Raw genomic sequence first — 20,531 nt, 5'->3', positions numbered from 1 at the left:
CTGTGTTTTTTTGAAAGAGCTCGTTTCCATTAGCTGCTGTCTATAGAAATCTCCGTAAGTAAAAGCAATTCCTAAACAAGTCAAGGCGCTCGACCGACTATCCGGGACTGCAATAAGAGTGATCACGCCAAAAAGTCACGCCAAAAAGTCGTAGAAAGGACTCCTCTACAGGCAGGTAAGCGCTCACTCGTTCTCTAGAAAGAAAGTAAGTTTGTTCCGTCACATCTGCGGTCGGCCGTCCTGTCTCCTCCGATTTCAACGAGCACTCCGATCGACGACGACGACGTATAGACTAGGTTTCCCTCTTTCAACGTCTACGGCCACGTTTGAAAGCACCGGTTCTCGTCCGATCACCGAAGTCAGATGGGAGACTGCCTGGGAACACCGGGGCGCCGTAGACTTTCTTTCTTCTCCTCGAAGTTTTGTTGTAGCTCACCACTCATCTAAATTAGCACACCACTGTCTGTTGTCATCACTGGCTGTCCTACTCAAGCAACGGCTTTGAAACAGGTCCATGAGTGGATACAGTACTGTACTACTCTTCTAACGATAAGATGACGATAAAAGACACCATAGTAGAGTAGAAAAAGTAAAAGGATAAAAATACCGCAAAGTCAAGTCAGGAAACGAATCCTCCCCCTTTTCTAAAATGAGAAGGCCTAACTAATAGATATGGTTTGCATCATCAAACTACTAGTATCCGAAGACATGAGAAGACTACAAGAATAAAAGGTCAGGAATGACAGGTGAGATTACTATAGTATACACTAGAGAATGATGGCCCGGTGTTCACCGTGTTGCCATCATGCAGAGCCTCCCACCGCTTACCGTACGCGAGTGCATAACATAGTGTGACGTCATAGTTTTTATGCTGTCACATATTCACGTTGTCATTACAGCCGTTAGCTACTACTAGTACAGCTCAGTCCTACCTACATACTGTAAATACAGTACTTGCATGATTGCTGTGTTTTCCTAATTAGGCGCTTTTCTGACGTACAGTACAGTGCGTGCCAGCATAAATGGCCACAAAACGCGCGCTAAGATCACTGTAGATCACTCGCTGCAAGACATACAGTGTCACTGTGTGTCAACGAAAATCGCTCTAATGCCTATTTTAAACAGGGATGTCAGTTTGACTTTTGTGGGACGTACTCCCAAAGATTTAAATTTTTTGCAAGTTTAGCGCGCGCTAATTTTGTAAAGGAAAGAACATTTTCAAATTCGCCGATAATAAATTTCTAAACAATGCACGTGAGAAGCCATTTATAGAGTGAGTTTCTTTCTAACTTGATCCCTAACGGAAAAAAATGCATTTCTATTTACGTCACGTGACATCCGTTTCTTTCCACCGAATTACTGTATTGAAAATCAAAGATAATGAAGTTTTAGAAAATGGTATAAAGTGACAGATGAGTTTATGAAAGCCGTCATATGTTGTTTGAAACTGGAAAAAAAACGAACTTTTCTGTGTTCTTAGCAAAACGTATAGAAACGTTGTCTGCGGTGAAATCAAAACCGTTTTCTTACAAAATAGACGTAAATAGAAATGCTAGACTTCATTGGAAATCCTTGATGTGACGATCAAACGTCAAAACTACGCCAAATGTAAACTACGCTCTGAATTCCTCGCGCGCTACTAAAAGTCCCGTTTGGCCATTTATGCTGGCACGCACTGTACTGTATTTGATAATGTGCTCTGTATTTGAGGAGGACCTATGCATGTGTACGGGTCATATTTCCTGTTACCCGTACACGCGTACATACCCACCCATATACTGTACATGTGACTGGATACTTTTGATTGTGACGTCAGAGCGTGACAATCAAAACTGTCGTTTCGGTTTCTCAGCGCATTTATAACACGGAAAATAGCACAGATCAATTGGAAATAAGGGTTTCTAAGCATTTTTTTCGTTTCTGAAAGAAAAAACGCTTTATTCGCGCCGTAAATCGCCTTTTTCGGGTCACCGTTTTCGGCCCTATGTCACGCATGCGCTTTACAAAGTGAGGGTTTTTCTTATGTTACGTCACAATACCGAGCGTGACGAACAGACATACATACATACAGACAGACATACAGACACTTCCGGCCCTAAGATCACGTTTGAGAGAGCCTCCCTCCGCCGTTATACGGGCTCCACCCGTACAACTCTGGTGGTCGGCTCCATGAAACTCTGCAATGAAAAAAACGGATATATCATATTTTGACACGGCGATTCTTCAACTTGTCGCAAGCGTCGTCCAACGTTATATTTTATTTTCCTTTACACTTGACGTTCCTGATTTGGTTAATATAGGTTCTGAGCTGGAAATCGATAAGAATGTAGTTTATCGGGAAGAGGATAGCAAATTTCCTACATACGCCGTATAGATTGAAATGTTTCTATGTCATTAATTACGTGCACGGCTAAGCGGAGCTCTTTGACATTTGCTCGAAATACTCTGTGGCAATATCATCTCGAGACACGCCGGCGACTTCGCAGGCGTACAGTAGTCGACCCAACGTGGCTCTGCTGCCTTCCTTGCCACACCACATATCAATTATGTGCATCAGTTTTTCACTTTTTCGCCTGTACTCAAACGGAATATCTGACAACTCGTAGTCTTTAAATTCGAGACGCCTAGCAATCGCTCTCCAACTGTCATTTCCAACTTTTGCGATAGCTTCCTTCAAACGTAGGCCTTCCCCACAAAGACAAGTAGTTGATGGAGGAAGACAAGCCTTATTTGACGGCACTTCTGTTTTAGATGCTTCGAGTAGGGTGTCCTCTCCTAAGTCACCAAAAGAGCGGCTAATTACTTCGCCTAAATCGCTGTCTTGTAAGGCGTCAGTAAGAACAGCAATAACAGCGTTTTTGCCAGACTCCTTTAACCAATCATTTAGTAATCGAAGCACTAATCGAAGAACTTGACTTGTATCAATTTCGTCTGGACAACTGACGTCCAGGTTAAAAGCAAGAGCCCTGATTTGCTTTTTCTCTGCGAAAACCCGACTTACTTCATTTGCGACCAATTTTGCGTCTTGTAAGGTAACGAGACTGCCGCACGCATTTGGATATACTTCATCCAGTCGTCGCCGATATGACTTAAGAACTGCAGAGGAAACATTAATAGCGTTTCAGCCCAAATATTAGTTTATACCTCGTTTAATACTTCTGCTGCATTCCTCGAGTTCTCTAGGTTTGGAGGCAGCGAGTGCGTTTAGGTGCCAATTTTTTGATGGTATTTGGACCTGCTGCTTCTTCATAATACGGTCGCCGTTAGAGTAGTCAAAGAAAATGCTATATAAACACCCAGGAAATGTTTTCAATAGCTTTTGTAGTTGGATAATGCATCTCCAAAACAGGTGAAATAGTCGGTCTAATGCATTCCGGGATTTCGGTGTGCGGCATTTGCAACGGATTGCTGCATTAGTTGCAAGTTCTTCGCACGTAAATTTAGCCTTGACCGGACCATACGACAACGTAAATCCTTTATTCCAATGACGAATTAGTGAGCTGATTTGATGACATCGAGCTGAAAATAATTGAAAAATTCCTAGAGGAAGAGTGAAAGCAAACGAGTACGAAAGTTGCACTTCAATACAATTTATAGGACAATCAGCGGGAAAGCTTTCTATTGCATCAGAAGGACAGTCTTGACTGAGTAACCAAGGCACTAAGAGGCGATCTTCGGCTTTCTCCAAACGATTAACAATGTCATCAGCTTCATCTTCACTGTTTTCTTTATGACCGCCCTTTACGTAAGCGAAATCGAATGATAACAACATTTTGACAAAAATGTTGACGCTTTCCGGGTCAAGCTTTTGACCTCGTAAAAGAGCTTTTAGCAATGGGATTGACAGAGTTGCGTTACTGGAGAGCTCGCTTTTATCCACTTGAAATCGTTCGGGACTAATTTCCGTTGTTCCACTTTCGTATGCTAGTGTGTCGTAGTCGTGACGAAAAATTTGCTTCAGCGCCTCGACGATTTTTTTGCTCGATCCAAAGACAACATCAGCCAAGCGGGATTGATCAAAATATAATAAAGTGCCAACTTGATGGTAGTACCTTAAAACGATCAGAACTTCATCTTTGGACAATTTGAACTGACCACACAATTCATTTAAAAAATCCACTTTTAAAACAGATAAGCCATTCTGAGCGAGTCTGCATTCTCTTTCAACTCTTTCTTCAAAATCGTACCAAGTTTCAGGAACAATGTCACCAGCGCTTGGGAATAGGCCCTCGTCGTCAGTCAAATTATCAATAAAATCTCTAAACTTTGCAACAGTTCCCACGTCTTTTGCTGAAGTGAAAACAACTCTGTTGTCAACGCGTACATTCTGATTCTTGATGAACGCAGCATTCTCTTCTTCATTCTCCATACTATTAATAGCTTCTCGAGTTTCTCTGAATTTCTGCATTTGGCGGGTGAACTCTTCTTGATACGGTCTAGGATTCCAATCGTTAGACAAGAGATCAATTTTCGTAAAAACGCACGCAACATAGCAATTCTCATTCCGCTCGTACACAACTTGCATATACTTTCCTATGTACTCATGAAAGCTTGTCTCTGTAAGTTCATAACGCTGAGCGTCGACTACAATGACTACCAAGCCATTTTCGCTGACGAACAATTGATTGGTTAGAAGATAACACCTCTGCCCACCGCAGTCAATAATTTTGGCACGCTTGTTAGCAAATGTTAGCTCATATTCTTCCACGCCTATAGTCCTGTCTCCGGCACACGTGCAAAATGTTGCGTTACGAAGCATAGTTTGAAATAGGCTTGTTTTTCCTGAACAACTCTCACCCAAAACAACAATCTTTACTCGTCTAGACGAAGTCAGCATTTCTGAGGAAAAATAAGCTCGTATTGAAGCTAATCCTTGCTTCCAAACTCCAATCGGTGGAAAAGTTATAGGATTACCTGAGCAATTCAGCTCCTTTAATCTTCCAATTGACGAAGGCAAGCGTGTCAGTCGGCAACTAGCCACATCTAGATCTTTTAGCGATCCCAAACTCGATGGCAATTCTTTTAGCTTGCAATACTGCAAATTGAGTTCTTTTAGACTCGTTAGCTTCCACAACATATCTTCAGGAAGGTTTGTCAATTCACTGTTTGTACTCAAATCGAGCTTCTTCAGTGCAGTTAGGTTACTCAAACTATCTGGAAGTTGTTGTAGACAACAGTTCCGCAAATCGAGCTCTTCCAAGTTCTGTAGTTTCAACCCTATATCTTTGGGAAGATTTTTCAATTCGCTGTTATCACTCAAAGAAAGCTGTTTCAGTGCAGTTAGGTTACTCAAACTAATTGGAAGTTGTTGTAGACCACAGTTCAACAAACGGAGTTCTTCCAGGTTCTGTAGTTTGAACCCTATATCTTTAGGAATATTTTTTAATTCTCTGTTTCCACTCAAAGTAAGCTTCTTCAGTGCAGTTAGGTTACTCAAACTAATTGGAAGTTGTTGTAGACCACAAGACCACAAATGGAGTTCTTCCAGGTTCCGTAGTTTCAATCCTATATCTTCAGGAAGATTTTTCAATTTCCTGTTGCTACTCAAATCAAGCTTCTTCAATGCAGTTAGGTTACTCAAACTAATTGGAAGTTTTTGTAGACCACACCCCCACAATTTGAGTTCTTCGAGGTTCTGTAGTTTGAACCCTATATCTTCAGGAAGATTTTCACTGTTTCTACTTAAATCAAGCTTTTTCAGTGCAGTTAGGTCACTCAAACTAATTGGAAGTTGTTGTAGACCACAGTTATGCAAATCAAGTTCTTCCACGTTCTGTAGCTTTATCCCTATATCTTCAGGAAGATTTTTCAAGTTACTGTTTCCACTCAAATTAAGCTTTTTCAGTGCAGTTAGGTTACTCAAACTAGTTGGAAGTTGTTGTAGATCGCACCACGACAAACGGAGTTCTTCCAGGTTCTGCAGTTTCAACCCTATATCATCAGGAAGATTTGCACTGTTTCCACTCAAATCAAGCATCTTCAATGCAGTTAGGGTACTCAAACTAGTTGGAAGTTGTTGTAGACCACAGTTCCGCAAACGGAGTTCTTCCAGGTTTTTTAGGTCTTTAGGGAGATTTAAAAATTCCCTGTTTTTACCCAAATCAAGCTTCTTTAGTGCAGTTAGGTTACTCAAACTAATCGGAATTCGTTGTAGACTACAGTTCCACAAACGGAGTTCTTCCAGGTTCTGTAATTTAAACCCTATATCTTCAGGAATATTTTTCAATTTACTGTTTCCACTCAAATCAAGCTTCTTTAGTGCAGTTAGAGTAGTCAAACTAATTGGAAGTTGTTGTAGATCACACCACGACAAATTGAGTTCTTTCAGGTTTTGTAGTTGGAACCCCATAGCTTCAGGAATATTTTTTAATTTAGTGTTTCCACACAAATCGAGCTTCTCCAGTGCAGTTAGATTACTCAAACTAACTGGAAGTTGTTGCAGACCACACCACGACAAATGGAGTTCTTCCAGGTTCTGTAGTTTGAACCCTATATCTTCAGGAAGATTTTTTAATTTACTGTTTCTACTCAAATCAAGCTTTTTCAGTGCAGTTAGGTTACTCGAACAAATTGGAAGTTGTTGTAGACTACAGTTCTGCAAATCAAGTTCTTCCAGGTTCTGTAGATTGAACCCTTCATCTTCAAGAAGATCTTCACTGTTTCCACTCAAATCAAGCTTTTTCAGTGCAGTTAAGTTACTCAAAGAAATTGGAAGTTGTTGTAGACCACACCGCGACAAATGGAGTTCTTCCAGATTTTGTAGTTTCAACCCTATATCTTTAGGAAGACTTTTCAATTTGCCGTTTCTACTCAAATCAAGCTTCTTTAGTGCAGTTAGGCTACTCAAACTAATTGGAAGTTGTTGTAGACCACAGTTCCGCAAATCGAGTTCTTCCAGGTTTTGTAGTTTGAACCTTAGATCTTCAGCAATATTTTCCAATTTACTGTTTTCACTCATATCAAGCTTTTTTAGTAACGTTAGATTACTCAAACTAATTGGAAGTTGTTGTAGACCACAACTCGACAAATGGAGTTCTTCCAGGTTCGACCACTTGTCTTGAGGCAGACTCTCGAATCTTATCGGAGCGACCAGTGCTGCAGACTTCTCGAGTGAAGTCTTTCTGATGAAAAGAGAGCGCAGTTCTCTTTGCGACTTTACTGCAGTTATAATCTTATCTTCGCGAACATGGATCATACATAGTTCTTTGAGACACAAAGGCAGAAGTGGTAGAGAATAGCACTGACCGGCCCTCTGCATCCGGCCTATTTGAACTCTTGTAATGCCCCTCATACTCGCTAGTGAAATATTTCTTGCAGCGGCACAATCAATACTTAGGGCCGATACCGCAGTCAGGCGTGAAACGTCAAAGGGAAGGCTATCACTTTCCAAAACAGCCCCATAATCACCTTCTATGCAAAGGACTGCATCTTCATCATTAGTACCGTCTGAACAATACCAGCTACAAAACAATCGGCGCCGTACTAAGCCTTCTGACCGCGTACGTAGCGTCGGATTATAAGATAGTACTGACTTACCGATCATCGCGTTTCATGTCGCCGACAGTTTGTATTCGGTACACGAAATTTTTGTGTCGTACTTTCTCTCCGCGCCTAAGAGCGCTCAGAAACTGAACCGAGTTACTCATCGTTGTCGAATTTGCATGTGAGGATCAGGCCCGTATAAGAATGCAGTGGCGGATCCGGGGGGGGGAGGGGGGGGGGGGGGGGGGGGGTCCATGGGGTCCATGGACCCCCCTTTGAGCAGAACAAAAATTTGCTGACCGGTTGTAGGCCACGCACTAATGAAAACATCTCGTGAAATTTGCAAAAAGTTCAACTGACGAAATTTTTGCAGATTTTGCGCGAGAAAAATGAAAATAATGTTTATTTTAGAAGACCATTATAATGGAATAATGAATCTGTGTAGCTGTTGAAATGTAAGAAAAATGCATCAATGTGGGCGTGGTCAGCAAAAATTTTTTTGCGCGCGCGAACTCTCTCTCATAGACCCCCCCCCCCCCCCCCCCCCCTTGCTCGAATCCTGGATCCGCCACTGGAATGCTCTCATTGTGTGAAAGGCTTCTCTGAATGCGTCGTTTAATTTGGAGAAGGACGATGAAGCTTGCAAGGAAGTGGTAAGCGTAATGTGCACTAGTATAGAGGGAAGCTCCAGTGGCGTATCTAGGATTTTCTATTTGGTCGGGCCAGAATGCGGGGGTCTGGGGGCTGTGCCCCCAGAAAAATTTTTTGAGGGAGCGAGGTCATTACGTTCATTTTTCTTTACAAAAATAATCTACCCGAATCATTACAAAAGCATTATTATTACTAACCCCAATCCTAAGAAACTACACTAACTAGTAAACCAACCAATTTCTCTCTTACAAAGAAAAGGAAAACAAATTTTTTGGTCGGGCCACAGAAATTTTGGTCGGGCCTGGCCCGACCTGGCCCACCCTTAGCGACGCCACTGGGAAGCTCTACATGCATCCTGTTGATTAATTAATTAAATCAACGGTTTTGACCTTCAGCAAGACTGATATAAAACTAAAGCACCTAATTTAGTGGCACAGATCCACTACGAATTGGCTAAGATAGGGCAGCTTTCGTCCGAGAAGTGTCACTCGAGAGAAGCCAAAACTCTAAACTTTAGACAGTTTAGTTGGAAACACAGATATAATTTCTGTCAAATCCTCTACAAGCTTGACAACGTCTTTGCATTTGCATAACACTGACGTTTCTCATCTGTATTTTTCATTGAATTCATCCCGTTCTAAATCGATAAATCTCTCAATGACGTCAGAGAACTAATCCAAACCTCGTTACCATGTAAGATGTTCTCCGGTCAGAAAATCAAGTCCTCCTCCGACTTCAGCGTGGCAACGAGGCCCACAGTAACAGCACCGCTAACGGTGCCAAAGAGGACCGTATTCTAACGAACACGTGTAGGTAGATCTGTACGGGTCTCAGAGAAGTGTGCTCGGGACTTTCTCAAATTGTTTTGTGCTGCTTCGAGCCTTTGCTGTCGGCTCTCCAGGTTTGTTCCTGTTCAAGAACGATGTTCTGGAAGGTTGCGAATTTGTCTTTGGACGTGAGTCTTCTTCGAAAGGGGCAGGGTCTCCTTGGAGGCGTTAGACGTTCTCTCTCTTTTTATTTAGGAGGTAGTCGTGCTCTCCTACGATTACTCGCTGTGACTAGACGAACAAGTAGACCGTCAAGGAATTGCTGCGGTACAGATCGTAAAAGCCACGCACCTAAACGAACGTCATTTCTTGTCACACGTTTCGAGCAGCGCCTTTCGGTTTCCTCTACAGGCGTCTTCGACGACACGGTTTATTGAACGGAATTTGCGGGTCTTTTGGTGGGTCCGCGACTTGCTCAAGTCGCTTCTTGACCTGAGGGGCCACCTTTAGTAGTCTACCTCGTTCTTCTATTGTAAAGCGGGACTTCCGATGCTCTAAAAGCTCTTTTGGTCCTTTTATATGCCCCTGTTCTTGCAATCGCGTGTCGCGTACGCCTCTTTTTACCTGAAAGAAGTGGCCGTTTATCAAAAACGTGAAATAATCTATTTGATTCGAAAGCGCTATTTTATGAATATGTGAACTCGTTTACCTTCTCCGGCTGTTAATTAATCTCACAATGGTTTGCTGTCCGTGTCGCTCCTCGTAGTTTATATTGCTACGTTCTGCGGTCAATTTCTCATGCATGTTGTGCATCCATAAACTCGATCATCACATTCTTATAAGCTCTTCTTCCTTCTAGGCCACGACGTTCAGACTAATTAGACGACGACAAGAGCACGACAACGTTTTGCTGAGGAGAACTTCTACGCCTAAGTTTCCAGGTGGGACCGGTGGGACCAAGGAAGTGAAGCCAAGAGACGTCGGACGTACATGTCTTTTACTGCATGAGAAACTGGCAGAAGCTAGTAGCTAGGTATAAGCAGGCGCAGTAGATAGGCGCACAACATGATTTACACGTCCTGTCTCCTCAACGAGCGCTACTAGTAGGAAGGTAGCTCAGGTAGTAGGCGTACTTTAGATTAGGCTAGATCTAGGTTAGGTAGGTTAGCTTTAGGTTAGGTAGGGCACCGGTGGGGTGGCACCCGCGTGTGTTGCCGCCGCCATGGAGAACAGGGTAGAGTATAGACATTTTATTTGAATAAAAGAAAAAAACGAACAGCCCTCTCCCTCTTCATGCGCGGGCAGTTTTTGTTCGCGGGGTCTTGCCCAGGACCCCGGAGCAGTTTTTGTTCACGGAGTCGTGCCCAGGACCCCGGAGCAGTTTATGATGTCATGCCCGGGACATTCCTACGGAGAAACAATAAAAATTACAGAAAGGGATGTTTGGGCTGCTGCACCTTAGATATGGCGGTTCTTGAGGCGCCCTTGTTCAAGACGCTTCTCTCCTTTCAACACCCAACTACCTAGTTATAGACTCACGCGTTTTTGTGAGCGGTCCACACGTCGACCAGCGAAGCAGCAGACCTAAAAGGAAAAAGGGGGTGCACTTGTTCCACAAAATTAATTAAATATCTGACTTGAAAAATCAGAGTACACCCACCACTGATGAAAGTCGTTCACATACAGACGGGTGATGGAAATGATGGCGCTGAAGTGTCCTGAAAGCGTACCTTCTAAAACATTATGATTAGAAAAACGTCAAATAGAATAGTCTAGCACTAGCAAATTATCGCACGAGAATAAAAAAAGGAGAAAGAGAATGTAACGTTTCTCCTATAGAGAGGTTTATATGTGAGCGTGAAGAGGAAGAATACATATGAGCATGTAGAACATCTTGGATAGGATATATCTGAGAAGTAAACACTGACGAATGTGCAAAGAGGAAGCAGACACCAAACAAAAAAATAACGAGTAATGAGGGAGACACGTAAGACCGTGACGCTTGTAAAGAAACAGAGTTTGTTAGTCTCCCCTATTATCTACGGTGTGACAAACAGTGTTTCACTGGGCCAACGGGTCACAATGCAGTAGAACACCTTCAGTAGATGCTCAAACGTAAAGCTAATAGCTCAATGTATGTACGATGAGGCCAGTTCGTACCGTGACGCGTCGCGGAGTGAGAGGCGTAAGGGCAAAAAGGGAGGCTCCTTTTATCAGTCGGGAGAATTAGACGCATTTCTGTCAAGAAACTACACAAGCGTCCTCAACGCGAAAGAAGAACGTCTACTAACGTCGTTTACGCTAAAAATCGAGAGGCGACACCATGACGGGATCGTGGCGCCTCGAAAATTGCGTGCCGGGCACCCACCTCGTTCTATCTTCGTTCGCCGAAAAGAAACGGCAAAAGCGACTTCTCAAATGTGATCTAGGAGGCTTTTAGTACAGCTCTCCGGACATATAGTCTTCGCTGACGCCCACGTAAAGTGCGCGCTAGACTGGACGGAAGTCAGGACGGGGAGGGACGGCGCGCCTGTGTACGTACCCTGCGTATGCTCCCGCATATAAATGACTTGAAAAGTGGAGTCCCGTTTGTGCGAGTCCAATAATAAAAATATCTTCCTAAAAAGCGTAAGTTGATTCGCAACTAACCACCAACCTATATACTTACATGTACGTCGATTACATAGAGGCGTCCCACTGCGCGATAATCAAAATGAAAAAGGCCACAGAGCATAAAAAATTCTTAAAATATAGGCAAAAGACCTAGCCGAAACATATCAGGACAGGCATATACACGAAGGCGTAGAATACCATCAAAGCCACTGCTTCAAACACATGAGCATCAGTATAGCAGTTCGAAACGTCGGACGCTTTTCCGGATCAAACTCTGTGCAGCTATTCAAAAGTTCATTGAACGGCTTTGGAGCTTCTGCTTGCGCCTCCGGTAGTTTCCCACTCTCCTTAGCGTGAAAATGAACGGCAAACTTTGGCATATCTAATTAGACATTAATTAATCAAAAATTTACCCTAGCAAACTCGAGAACAAACATTCGTAAGGATGCCGTTTTTCACGAATGACCCACAGCACAACTCCGTAGCTATAAACGTCAGCCTTCCTTGCTCTTTTAGCCTTGACTTCTTTGCTTCCGGAACCGTACGGATCAGCGCTATACTGCTCAGGAGCGATGTAAGACATAGTACCACGCGGACTCGATCTCTCCTCGCGATCGTCGCTCAGAGAACTTACGCCAGACATTTTTGAAAGACCAAAATCACACACCTGAAACAGGAGAAAAACATTACAGACACTAAAGCACAATGACTGACTGCCTGACTTTGCATACGACCGTCTTCCCAACTCTTTCGACGAGAACGTTCTGCGGTTTCAAGTCGAGGTGTATAACCGGGGGATAGTTGTAGTGAAGGTGAGCCATTCCTAGAGCAATTTGCCTAGCAATCACAATCCGCGTGTCCCACCCTCTCGTCGCTTCATCGTCCGACTTGAGAAGCGACCATAGGTTACCGCCGCTGATATACTCGGTTACGAGGGCGGAATATCGGGGGCTCGCGCAAACTCCAATCAAGCGTAGGACGTGACGATGGGGCTCGATGCGCAGAAGCACGGCCGCTTCCTTTTTGAACATCTCGTCGACTCTGCATGCAAGCGAACAATTAGGAAAACGTACAAGAGAAATAACCACTTCGGGACTTTCTTTACCTCTGAGAACTGCTTCTGGAAAAATTTCCAAAGACTTTGACTGCGACTAAAGTTTCTTGTCCTCCTTTAGCAAGAGTCGCTTTGAATACCTCTCCAAACGCTCCAGCGGCAAGAAAATCTTTTTCCTCGTCGTAGACGAGTTCGTGTCTCTGAATCTGAGTCAGGGGGATTTCCTGCGCGCAATCGACGTCAAGGGATGAAAAGGTCTACCCACAACCCCTAAAGTCTTACTTCAGTCATGGCCTGATAAATGTCGGAAAACACTTCCTTGACGCACGATATTAGATCGGCTTCGAACAGAGCGCGGCACAAAGCTTTTCGCATGGCTTCGTCGCCGTTCCTCTCAATCCACGCCCGAAGAAATCGAGTCGCACGATCATCTACGACGGCGGTTTCGATGACGTCAATTTCTTCGTCCGTAAAAATAGGAAATACGGCGCGAGCGACTTCGCTCCAGCGAGAACCGACGAGCTTCGCGACGCGATCGACCTCACGAGAAGAAAACGAATCTAAAATTATACACACGCTCTCAGGAAATATTTATTTTCTCTCGAGTTAGAGAACCCGCAGCTCGATGAGACTCGGTCACCGAAACAATTGCCGGAAATTGTAGACTGATGGGGTCATTAATGTCGTGAGGAATTAGTTCTGCAGCAGGATTTTTTAAATCTATAAGTACAGTATATTGATTTCGTTTGCTTTGCAAAATATATTCTAGGGGTTTACCGATTTTTGAAATGTCTAGCAGCGCGTCGGCGCTGGTCTGAAAATCATTCACGGTAGCTTGATTTGACAAGCCGCCGAATCGGAGGAGAAAAAGGTGGCTCTTTGCAGAGAAGCAGCACACTGTTTGCTCTGCAGTTGGAATGACTCTGTCACACGTTAGAATCTGGTTGGAGAAACAACTCGACTAGAAGTCAGTGATTATATATTAGTTATTTATTTACTTTTGTGCATTGTAGAGAGTCCAGGACGATCTTGTGCCCAGAAGACATGGGAACTCCGTACATCCCATATCCCCATAGGACAAAAGCAGTCGGTCCTACTTCGGGAATGGTACTAACAACGGTTGAATGAAACATTCGAGGTGGCAGAAAGTCGGGTCCTTTCACACTAATTTCAGTCCATTCCTACACGCAGATAAAAAATATTTATAAATACATACGATTCAATTTATCAATTACCGTGGAACTTAATTCAAAAACATAAGCGTCGTTAAGCCTTTTTGCATCGTTACCACCGCCAACGAGTAGCGCACGATCGTCGTCAATTGCAGTAAAGGAAAACGCCAATCGGGCAGAGGGGCTCTTTCCTTTGCACTCAACTGGGATCCAAATACCTTAGAGAGCAACATCTTTCAACGTCTTGTTATCACACTACTACGCTTACTCTTGTTCACAGAAAAAAGCCACACTTCATTGTTCAACGACCTCTTCGCGCCTTCAGTGAGAATCCATTCCGAGCCCGGAATTCGAAAGACGCCCCTCTTTCCCCATCCGCCCGTCACAACGAGATGCCTGTCCTCCTTTCTTCCGAGCGCGCACAGTCCACACGCCGCTCTTCCAGCCGGACACGCACTTTGGGAAGCGAAAGCAATTTTCTCCCACTTCAACGTAAATCCGTCCAATTTGTAAAGACGATCGCAAAAGATTGAATCGTTAGACGACGAGTACATGCCGCCGTACTGATACACATATCGATCGTTAACGACGGCAATAGTCGCTGCCTTCGATGGAACTGGTACGTCGGATGGGCTATCCCATGTCGACTGTCGTTCCGACCACTCGTTTGTGCAAAGGTTGAAAGATTCGATGGATTCGTTTGAGAGCAATTCGACTTCTCCTGTTTCTCGTCTGGTCAGTCCGCCCCACAGAAGCATCTCGTTTCCGATCAAGGCGGCAACGTGCGCGTGTCGAGGTCGCGGAACATTTGACGTCATTTTTTCGACGAAAAGCTGCAAAGTGAACAGGATAGAATAAAGTGAGGCGAAATAGCAATCGTTTTCGGTAGAATACTGTGGCCTACTTTAGTCAGAGAGTCGGAGCTGCGAAGCTTTTCAGGTTCTGCGTGACTGTAGAGTCCGAAGCAGGCTCTTCTCTTGAGTCCCTATACCGAAGGGTCCAAGTAGGTCCGGTTGTATAGCTCACGTGACAAGCACAGTACCGAGGAGCAGTCGATACTAGATTGGTCACTTCGTTCACGTCAAAATTTCGTCTGGCCACGCCCAGTGAGACCTGCTGCTACTACTGTATACAATTCTAGAATTAAAAGATTATTAGGTCGTAATTAGAGAGTAAGGTTGCAGTAATGGTCAGATCGTTTCCAGGGTGACCTACTATAAGGGACGACCAGTTTTGCGAGTTGTCACTTCGCGTCCACTCTGACTAAGAATTAGACCTGTCATCATCTCTCTCTCTCTCTCTCTCTCTCCACAAACTTAACCGAATAACAAAACTAGAGTTTACTCTTAGTGCGGCCCGGTCGTAAAAGATACGGATGAAAAGTCAAACGATTTAGGCATCTCGTGCGTGAACTGATACCCGCCTTGAGCCTCCAAAAGCTTAGACTCTAAAAACAATATATGCATAAAGAGAAGAAAACACAGGAGGGGATTTCTTCCGCACGTTTCGCTGCCAATCGTTGATCGCACAAAGCAATTACTTCCTGCAGAGCTTGCTGCTGCTCGACGGCGAGATGCGCCGTCAGAATTCCGTACGCTTCGGGGTTACTAGCTTGAAGTCCTTATCACGAAAATCCCCTTAACTGTACATTTACGTACATACGCCGAGTCTACGTACCCAATATCCAGCTCTTGAATTCGTCGTATTCGTCGATGTCGTCCGAGTCGATAGGCGTATCGTACAAATCCAATTCGACGTCCTCGTCGTCGTCTTCCGTCTCCTCGTCGTCTAACCGCTTCGCCGCCTGTAGAGAAGGATAGATAACGAATAAGTGCCTCTTATTGATTCTACTGCTCGTACCATTTCAGCTAATTTTCCCACATAAGCGGCATCCTCTTCGTCGAAATCGTCTTCGTCACTTGCAAGCTCTTCTCCTAGAAAGCAATTAAACTAACGTCAAATGGAGAGAGGAATAGAATTTTTTCAAAAAAAAATTAGCCGATTCAAAAAGCGTGGGTTCTCGCTTATGTTCGCCTAATAACTCACCTTCGACTTCGACATCGTCGTCGTCGTCTTCGACTTCGTCGTCGTCTTCATCGTTTTCCATACCCGCTTTTGCTACGATACGCCGAATACACACACACAAAACGACCCAAGAGCCTTTATCTCTCAACTATACCTTGGTACGCTTTCTCGAGACCGCTAAAAAGAGTTAGAAACGCCGGAACGATTTCCTGCGTGCAGGCAACGATGTAAGGAGGCAGCGGACCGTCGCAACGTCGAAGGACGGAAAGGAGGCCCAGAATTCCCATCTTTCGATTGTGAGCCCTGGAGAAGAAAAAAAATCGACGTTACGTTCTTTTTTGTGTCATAAAGCGACTCGATTACCCTCGCGTGCAGTTGACCTGCTTGAACCACTGGGAAAAGAATTGAGAGCAGACGGGCTCGTTCGTCGGAGGCATCGTTAATTTTTCCAAGACGCCGATGACTCCCACGGGATTAACGTAGAGAGCAGCAACAACCTAAAGGAAAAAGAGTCCATATTGTAGAGTCGCAAGCGAGAGAGAAAAAATTAATAATATTAATTAATTATTTTAATTCATCTTACCACTTGTAAGCACATGGCTCGGCAGAGTTTCGTTTTCACCGCCTTCGTCACTCTTTCCAACACACTCTTTATAATGTTCGGTAAGATCTAGATTTTTGTGTTGTACCCAGAAACGCTTTTTCTCAAGCCTTCTTCTTCGCGTTACCTGACTGACGTCTTCCTTGCACTGGAGCACGACGACTTCCAACAGCTTGCACGCGTGATTCTGCGCGTCTTCGCCGCAGTCGTCGTTCTCGAGAACCTAGAGTCGTAGAGTAGCGAGCTTTTCACGCTAGCGACGAGCTTGTTCCTCGCCTTGGTGCACATGCTGTAGACGGCTTCGGCGTTCGCCGGATTCGACACGAAACCGCGCGTATCGCTGGTCACATAATTGTGAAAAGCAGGAACCATGTCTAAAGAGAGCGATATCAATGCCTCCCCTTTTAGAACCCCGCGTTCATACCAACAAAATAGTCAAACCCGTCGTCGAAGAAGCATTGATTTACGAGAGGAAAGAGCTGCCAAGCGAGAGGAGAAACGGAGTTCATAGTCAGCTGAGACAGAATGACAAGAGCCTCTTCGTAGACGTCTTCAATAAAGAAAAAAAATATTCAAATAATTAATCGAGATTTATTAATTAAACGTACCGATAACTTTATGCTGAAATATGACGGCACACAGATTTCCGCAATCCTGTTCAATAGTCTCCATAATCTATAATAAAGACACGTACAGATGCAGAAGGCTTTATTGTAGAGCAGTCACCACACCCCCGCAATATTATGTGTTAAAATAAAGAGTATAAGCGCTCCTGCTGCTTGCTTACGTGTGGATTCTTCTGAACGGCCACTAGCAGGGTTTGAAGGGTGCTGAGAATTCCAATCGCCGTCATCGCCTTATAGGCATCGTCGTCGTTTCCGTCGTTGCTAACGTCGATGAGCTGAAAGCAAGTTTGACACTACACGCATGCCGCGGGTGAGCCATACGAAGAAAGAAAGAAAGGAAGAACGTGGCAGAAGGCTTACCAGTTGGCGAGTTAGATCGGTTGCATATGGAGTCACTTGAATAGAGAAAAGCTTGATCATTTCCTCGAGAGCGCCGGTCAGATCGTCGTTCTCCGTCTCCTGGATGACAGTCAGAATGGCTGCAAAGAAGAAACACGTGGTCAATAGATAAATAATAAAAATATCATTTGTATTTCCTGCGATACTCACCTCGCACAATTTCCGTCACGTGCGGTTCAATGTAATCGTGACCTATCAGTGCACCCAAACTACAAACCCATTAGACTTCTATTAATTAGCCATGCTGTACCGATTTCTTGGTGTTCCAAGAGAAACTGTAGCGCTATGGCAGCTTCGACTCTCACGGGAACGTCTTTGTCCTGCGTCAGACAGATGCGCGTCGAATCGAGCAGCTTTGCCAGGAGTTCGGCATTCGTGAAATCGACTCGACTGAAGTTCTGAGCAATCCAACAAGCCTACAACGAAAAAAATAAATATCTCGCAATAACGCAAACGTCACCGCCCGTACTCGCGAACGCAAAAAGCCGTGAGCACTTTGAAATTCGGGCAAAACGAAGACTTGCAGAAGCCCTTCGATTTGACTATTGTAAGGACTTTTCTAAAAGAAACCCAGTCAAATTTGCAAGACGACTCAGTTGTGAGCAGACACAAATACAATATATACGTTATTGATTTTTTTACTTGCCTCTATGAGGACGTCTGCAACTGTGCCTATGATGTGCAAAACGCCGTCCTTTCGCCGAGGATCCACTGGCGGCTGGGTGAGAACTGACTGGCAGAATGTCATGAGCGGTTTCAGGACGTTCTTTCGTTTTCTCGCCGCCTGCTGAATGACGATCACGGCGGCCGAAACCGGAGAGACGAGTTCTTCATAAACATCTAAAATCATGCGACGAAAATAAATAACGTGACGTGGCCGATATAATAATCGACTTGCCGTATTTAACGCGAATGTACTCATACGGATCGTCCACCCACAGACTTTCGTCCTCGTCACTGTGGCACATGAGCGGAAAGAAAATCTCCTGTATGAGAACCTGAAAAAATCAATAATTATTAATTGATAGAGTGAATCCTATGGTATACCTGAATATGAGGCTTGAGGACGTTCCACGATGGAGCGTTTCCGACCCTATATCGAAAGAACGTCTTCCGGGTTTCGCAGTCTCTTTTCTCCCCCATCGCGTTCTTACGCTTTTCCTATGTAGCTGAACGCCTGTTGAAGTACGCGAGGCGAAATCCACGCTCCGACTCGATGATTCTCGATCTGTCGAAGCAACGCCTCCATCACGGGAACGGCAAACGTCTTCGCGTAGAATTCGGAGAATTTTTTGTACTGCTTCTCGGCCATTTTATTGCCGTATCTAGGAGAAAACGAAACGGGGGGGATGAAGCGAATATAATCGAATGGACGAGACACGTCTGACCTCTCGAAAAGCCGACATAGGCACTGCATCGCCCACTTCTTGCACTTCCACCACGGCGACGCCGCTCGCGAGTCTTCGTCCATCTTCGTAACTTCCTTTAGAGAAAGAGAGAGAGAAGCTTATTGGATGCACTACACTCCGGTTCTTCCTTCTCACTTCCGGCACTTCTCTTTGTAGAATCGTCAGAAAGAGATCCATCCAAGTGATAAAGTTTTCATTGGAAAACAAATGCAGTGGAAAAGTAAACTAGACAAAGGCAAGATAAGTGATCCCACCCACCACACCAAAGAATAGACTAAGAGAACTCCGCGTGTTTTGACTTTCTCACCTGAACTAAGGAGAAGAACGTCTTCACGATGAGCTTCTGCACTGTCACAGACAGAGACGACGCGTCGGGCATTAGAAAACGGCACCTCTCGTGCATGATCGGCAGAAAATGTCGCATGGGCTGATCGATGACGACCCTCTCCTCTTCCTTCTTGAACCTAAGAAAACACTTTAGAGCACTCAAATCGATCTCTTCGTATACACATACTCGTATTTCTTCACGAGCTGATGCAATGCTAAAAAGGCGCCGAGCCAGCACTCCCTCTCGTCGCGACCGAGATAGACGTTGATCTTATCGACGATCGACGTCCAGGATTGCGGGAAGTCCAATTTGATCATGTGCTTCAAGCAGACGACCAACTGACTCCTAAGAAAAAAAATAAATAAATAAATAAATAAATAGATAAATAAATATCTGTCTCTGTTCGTTGCCTTATCATGTCGGGAGCGTGAATGATCGCCTCGACCATGTTCTCGCGCATCAGCTCCTTGTCGCCGTTCGAAATTGAAAAGCGATTTTCGTCGCCTTCGTGCTCCTTCCAGAATTTCATGAGCGTGTTCTTGAGATAGATGGAGCCTTGAGAGAGAATATAGATCATATAAAAAATGACTAATGCACTACAACGGTTCCTAGGCTATCTTTTATTCAAATTCACATAGGCCTGCTTTTTGAAGTGTCTGAGGGCCTCGCGAAGGTGATGCATCCCCCCAACCCCACCCCCAGAAATGGAACCTCCACTATTTTGACATTCCGTCGTCCTCAATACGGCTTTACTTTCTCTTATGCGACTAGCGAATGCCTCGAAATGCGTCTCGTGGAAAGATTTCGGTCGTTTTTCGGTTTGGGGACAAGGATTCGGTGGAGGAACCCCCTTTCTTCTTACCCGATTGCCGAACTGGCATGTCGAGATCGGCGGCCATGACGACTTGAAGAAGGCACGGTATGAACCTTTCCGCTTGGAGGTACTAAAGTCGCAAAAAAGGCGGTTTCCTCGCGCGGGGCCCCCTTTTCGCACTCGCGAAAGTTGATCGTCTTACGGTGTTTAGCTGCTGCTCCGCCGCCTGTTGAAGTTGCGGGACCAAAGTTGCGCGAAAGAGTTCCGATAGCTGATGATAATCCATGTCAAATGTTCCACTGTCGTCTGCGCATGCTCAGATCTCAAAATAAGATTTTTAATTCAATTTAATTTTTGTTTATTCTACCATAGATGCAATACCCTATTCATCTATGATTCCACGAAGTGGCTTTTTGTACATGCATTGAATTCTTTCTAAAAGTACAGCTACTTTTGGTTTGAACTTAGTCTGGATACCAGATCTCTCTTTTATCTATGACCAGACCCTTCGCTGGAGAAAATAAATTCAGTCAAACCTTTTTCACTTTCTTTTTCGCGAAAAGTCGTACACGATAATTATCGCCTATGCG

General features: G+C 44.4%; 3 protein-coding genes and 1 long non-coding RNA gene across 5 annotated transcripts; 1 reads left to right on the top strand and 3 right to left on the bottom strand.

Moving 5' to 3' along the window:
• Positions 1-2,166: 2,166 nt before the first annotated feature.
• Positions 2,167-6,958, bottom strand: LOC136191350 (malignant fibrous histiocytoma-amplified sequence 1 homolog). The gene is made up of 2 exons (XM_065979673.1): positions 3,145-6,958; positions 2,167-3,096 (listed from the first exon to the last, which is right to left on the bottom strand). The coding sequence occupies exons 1-2, from the start codon at positions 6,956-6,958 to the stop codon at positions 2,411-2,413; spliced, it is 4,500 nt and encodes a 1,499-aa protein (XP_065835745.1). The 3' UTR covers positions 2,167-2,410.
• Positions 6,959-8,983: 2,025 nt separating this feature from the next.
• LOC136191048 (uncharacterized) lies at positions 8,984-10,140 on the top strand. The gene is made up of 3 exons (XR_010670718.1): positions 8,984-9,088; positions 9,156-9,358; positions 9,760-10,140. It is a non-coding gene; the product is annotated as an uncharacterized lncRNA (long non-coding RNA).
• A 1,330-nt stretch (positions 10,141-11,470) lies between these two features.
• LOC136191055 (uncharacterized) lies at positions 11,471-14,705 on the bottom strand. Of its 2 annotated transcripts, XM_065979344.1 has the most exons (13): positions 14,644-14,705; positions 14,008-14,572; positions 13,803-13,957; positions 13,566-13,748; positions 13,345-13,507; positions 13,183-13,287; positions 12,850-13,127; positions 12,619-12,791; positions 12,236-12,554; positions 11,949-12,180; positions 11,712-11,895; positions 11,569-11,663; positions 11,471-11,519 (listed from the first exon to the last, which is right to left on the bottom strand). In XM_065979344.1, the coding sequence occupies exons 2-11, from the start codon at positions 14,555-14,557 to the stop codon at positions 11,714-11,716; spliced, it is 2,340 nt and encodes a 779-aa protein (XP_065835416.1). In that variant the 5' UTR covers positions 14,558-14,572; positions 14,644-14,705; the 3' UTR covers positions 11,471-11,519; positions 11,569-11,663; positions 11,712-11,713. The 2 variants fall into 2 exon arrangements, with proteins under 2 accessions (XP_065835416.1, XP_065835415.1); XM_065979343.1 differs by having other exon boundaries at positions 11,569-11,895.
• Positions 14,706-14,988: 283 nt separating this feature from the next.
• Positions 14,989-20,243, bottom strand: LOC136191054 (importin-7-like). Its single transcript, XM_065979342.1, has 28 exons — positions 20,144-20,243; positions 19,990-20,071; positions 19,538-19,682; positions 19,314-19,472; positions 19,107-19,263; positions 18,935-19,024; positions 18,779-18,873; positions 18,545-18,715; positions 18,438-18,483; positions 18,289-18,388; positions 18,037-18,230; positions 17,860-17,949; positions 17,641-17,806; positions 17,541-17,582; positions 17,352-17,470; positions 17,153-17,284; positions 16,974-17,040; positions 16,790-16,915; positions 16,642-16,739; positions 16,493-16,588; positions 16,348-16,434; positions 16,128-16,261; positions 15,919-16,067; positions 15,786-15,857; positions 15,600-15,673; positions 15,417-15,543; positions 15,243-15,359; positions 14,989-15,186 (listed from the first exon to the last, which is right to left on the bottom strand). Exons 1-28 carry the CDS (start codon positions 20,225-20,227, stop codon positions 15,086-15,088), a joined length of 3,120 nt encoding a protein of 1,039 aa, XP_065835414.1. The 5' UTR covers positions 20,228-20,243; the 3' UTR covers positions 14,989-15,085.
• Positions 20,244-20,531: the final 288 nt, after the last annotated feature.

Source organism: Oscarella lobularis, chromosome 9 (assembly GCF_947507565.1).
Source record: "Oscarella lobularis chromosome 9, ooOscLobu1.1, whole genome shotgun sequence".
In the NCBI taxonomy this organism is placed as follows: Eukaryota; Metazoa; Porifera; class Homoscleromorpha; order Homosclerophorida; family Oscarellidae; genus Oscarella; species Oscarella lobularis.
The sequence above is the reverse complement of the archived record's forward strand: the minus strand, read 5'-3'. Positions and strand labels throughout refer to the sequence as shown.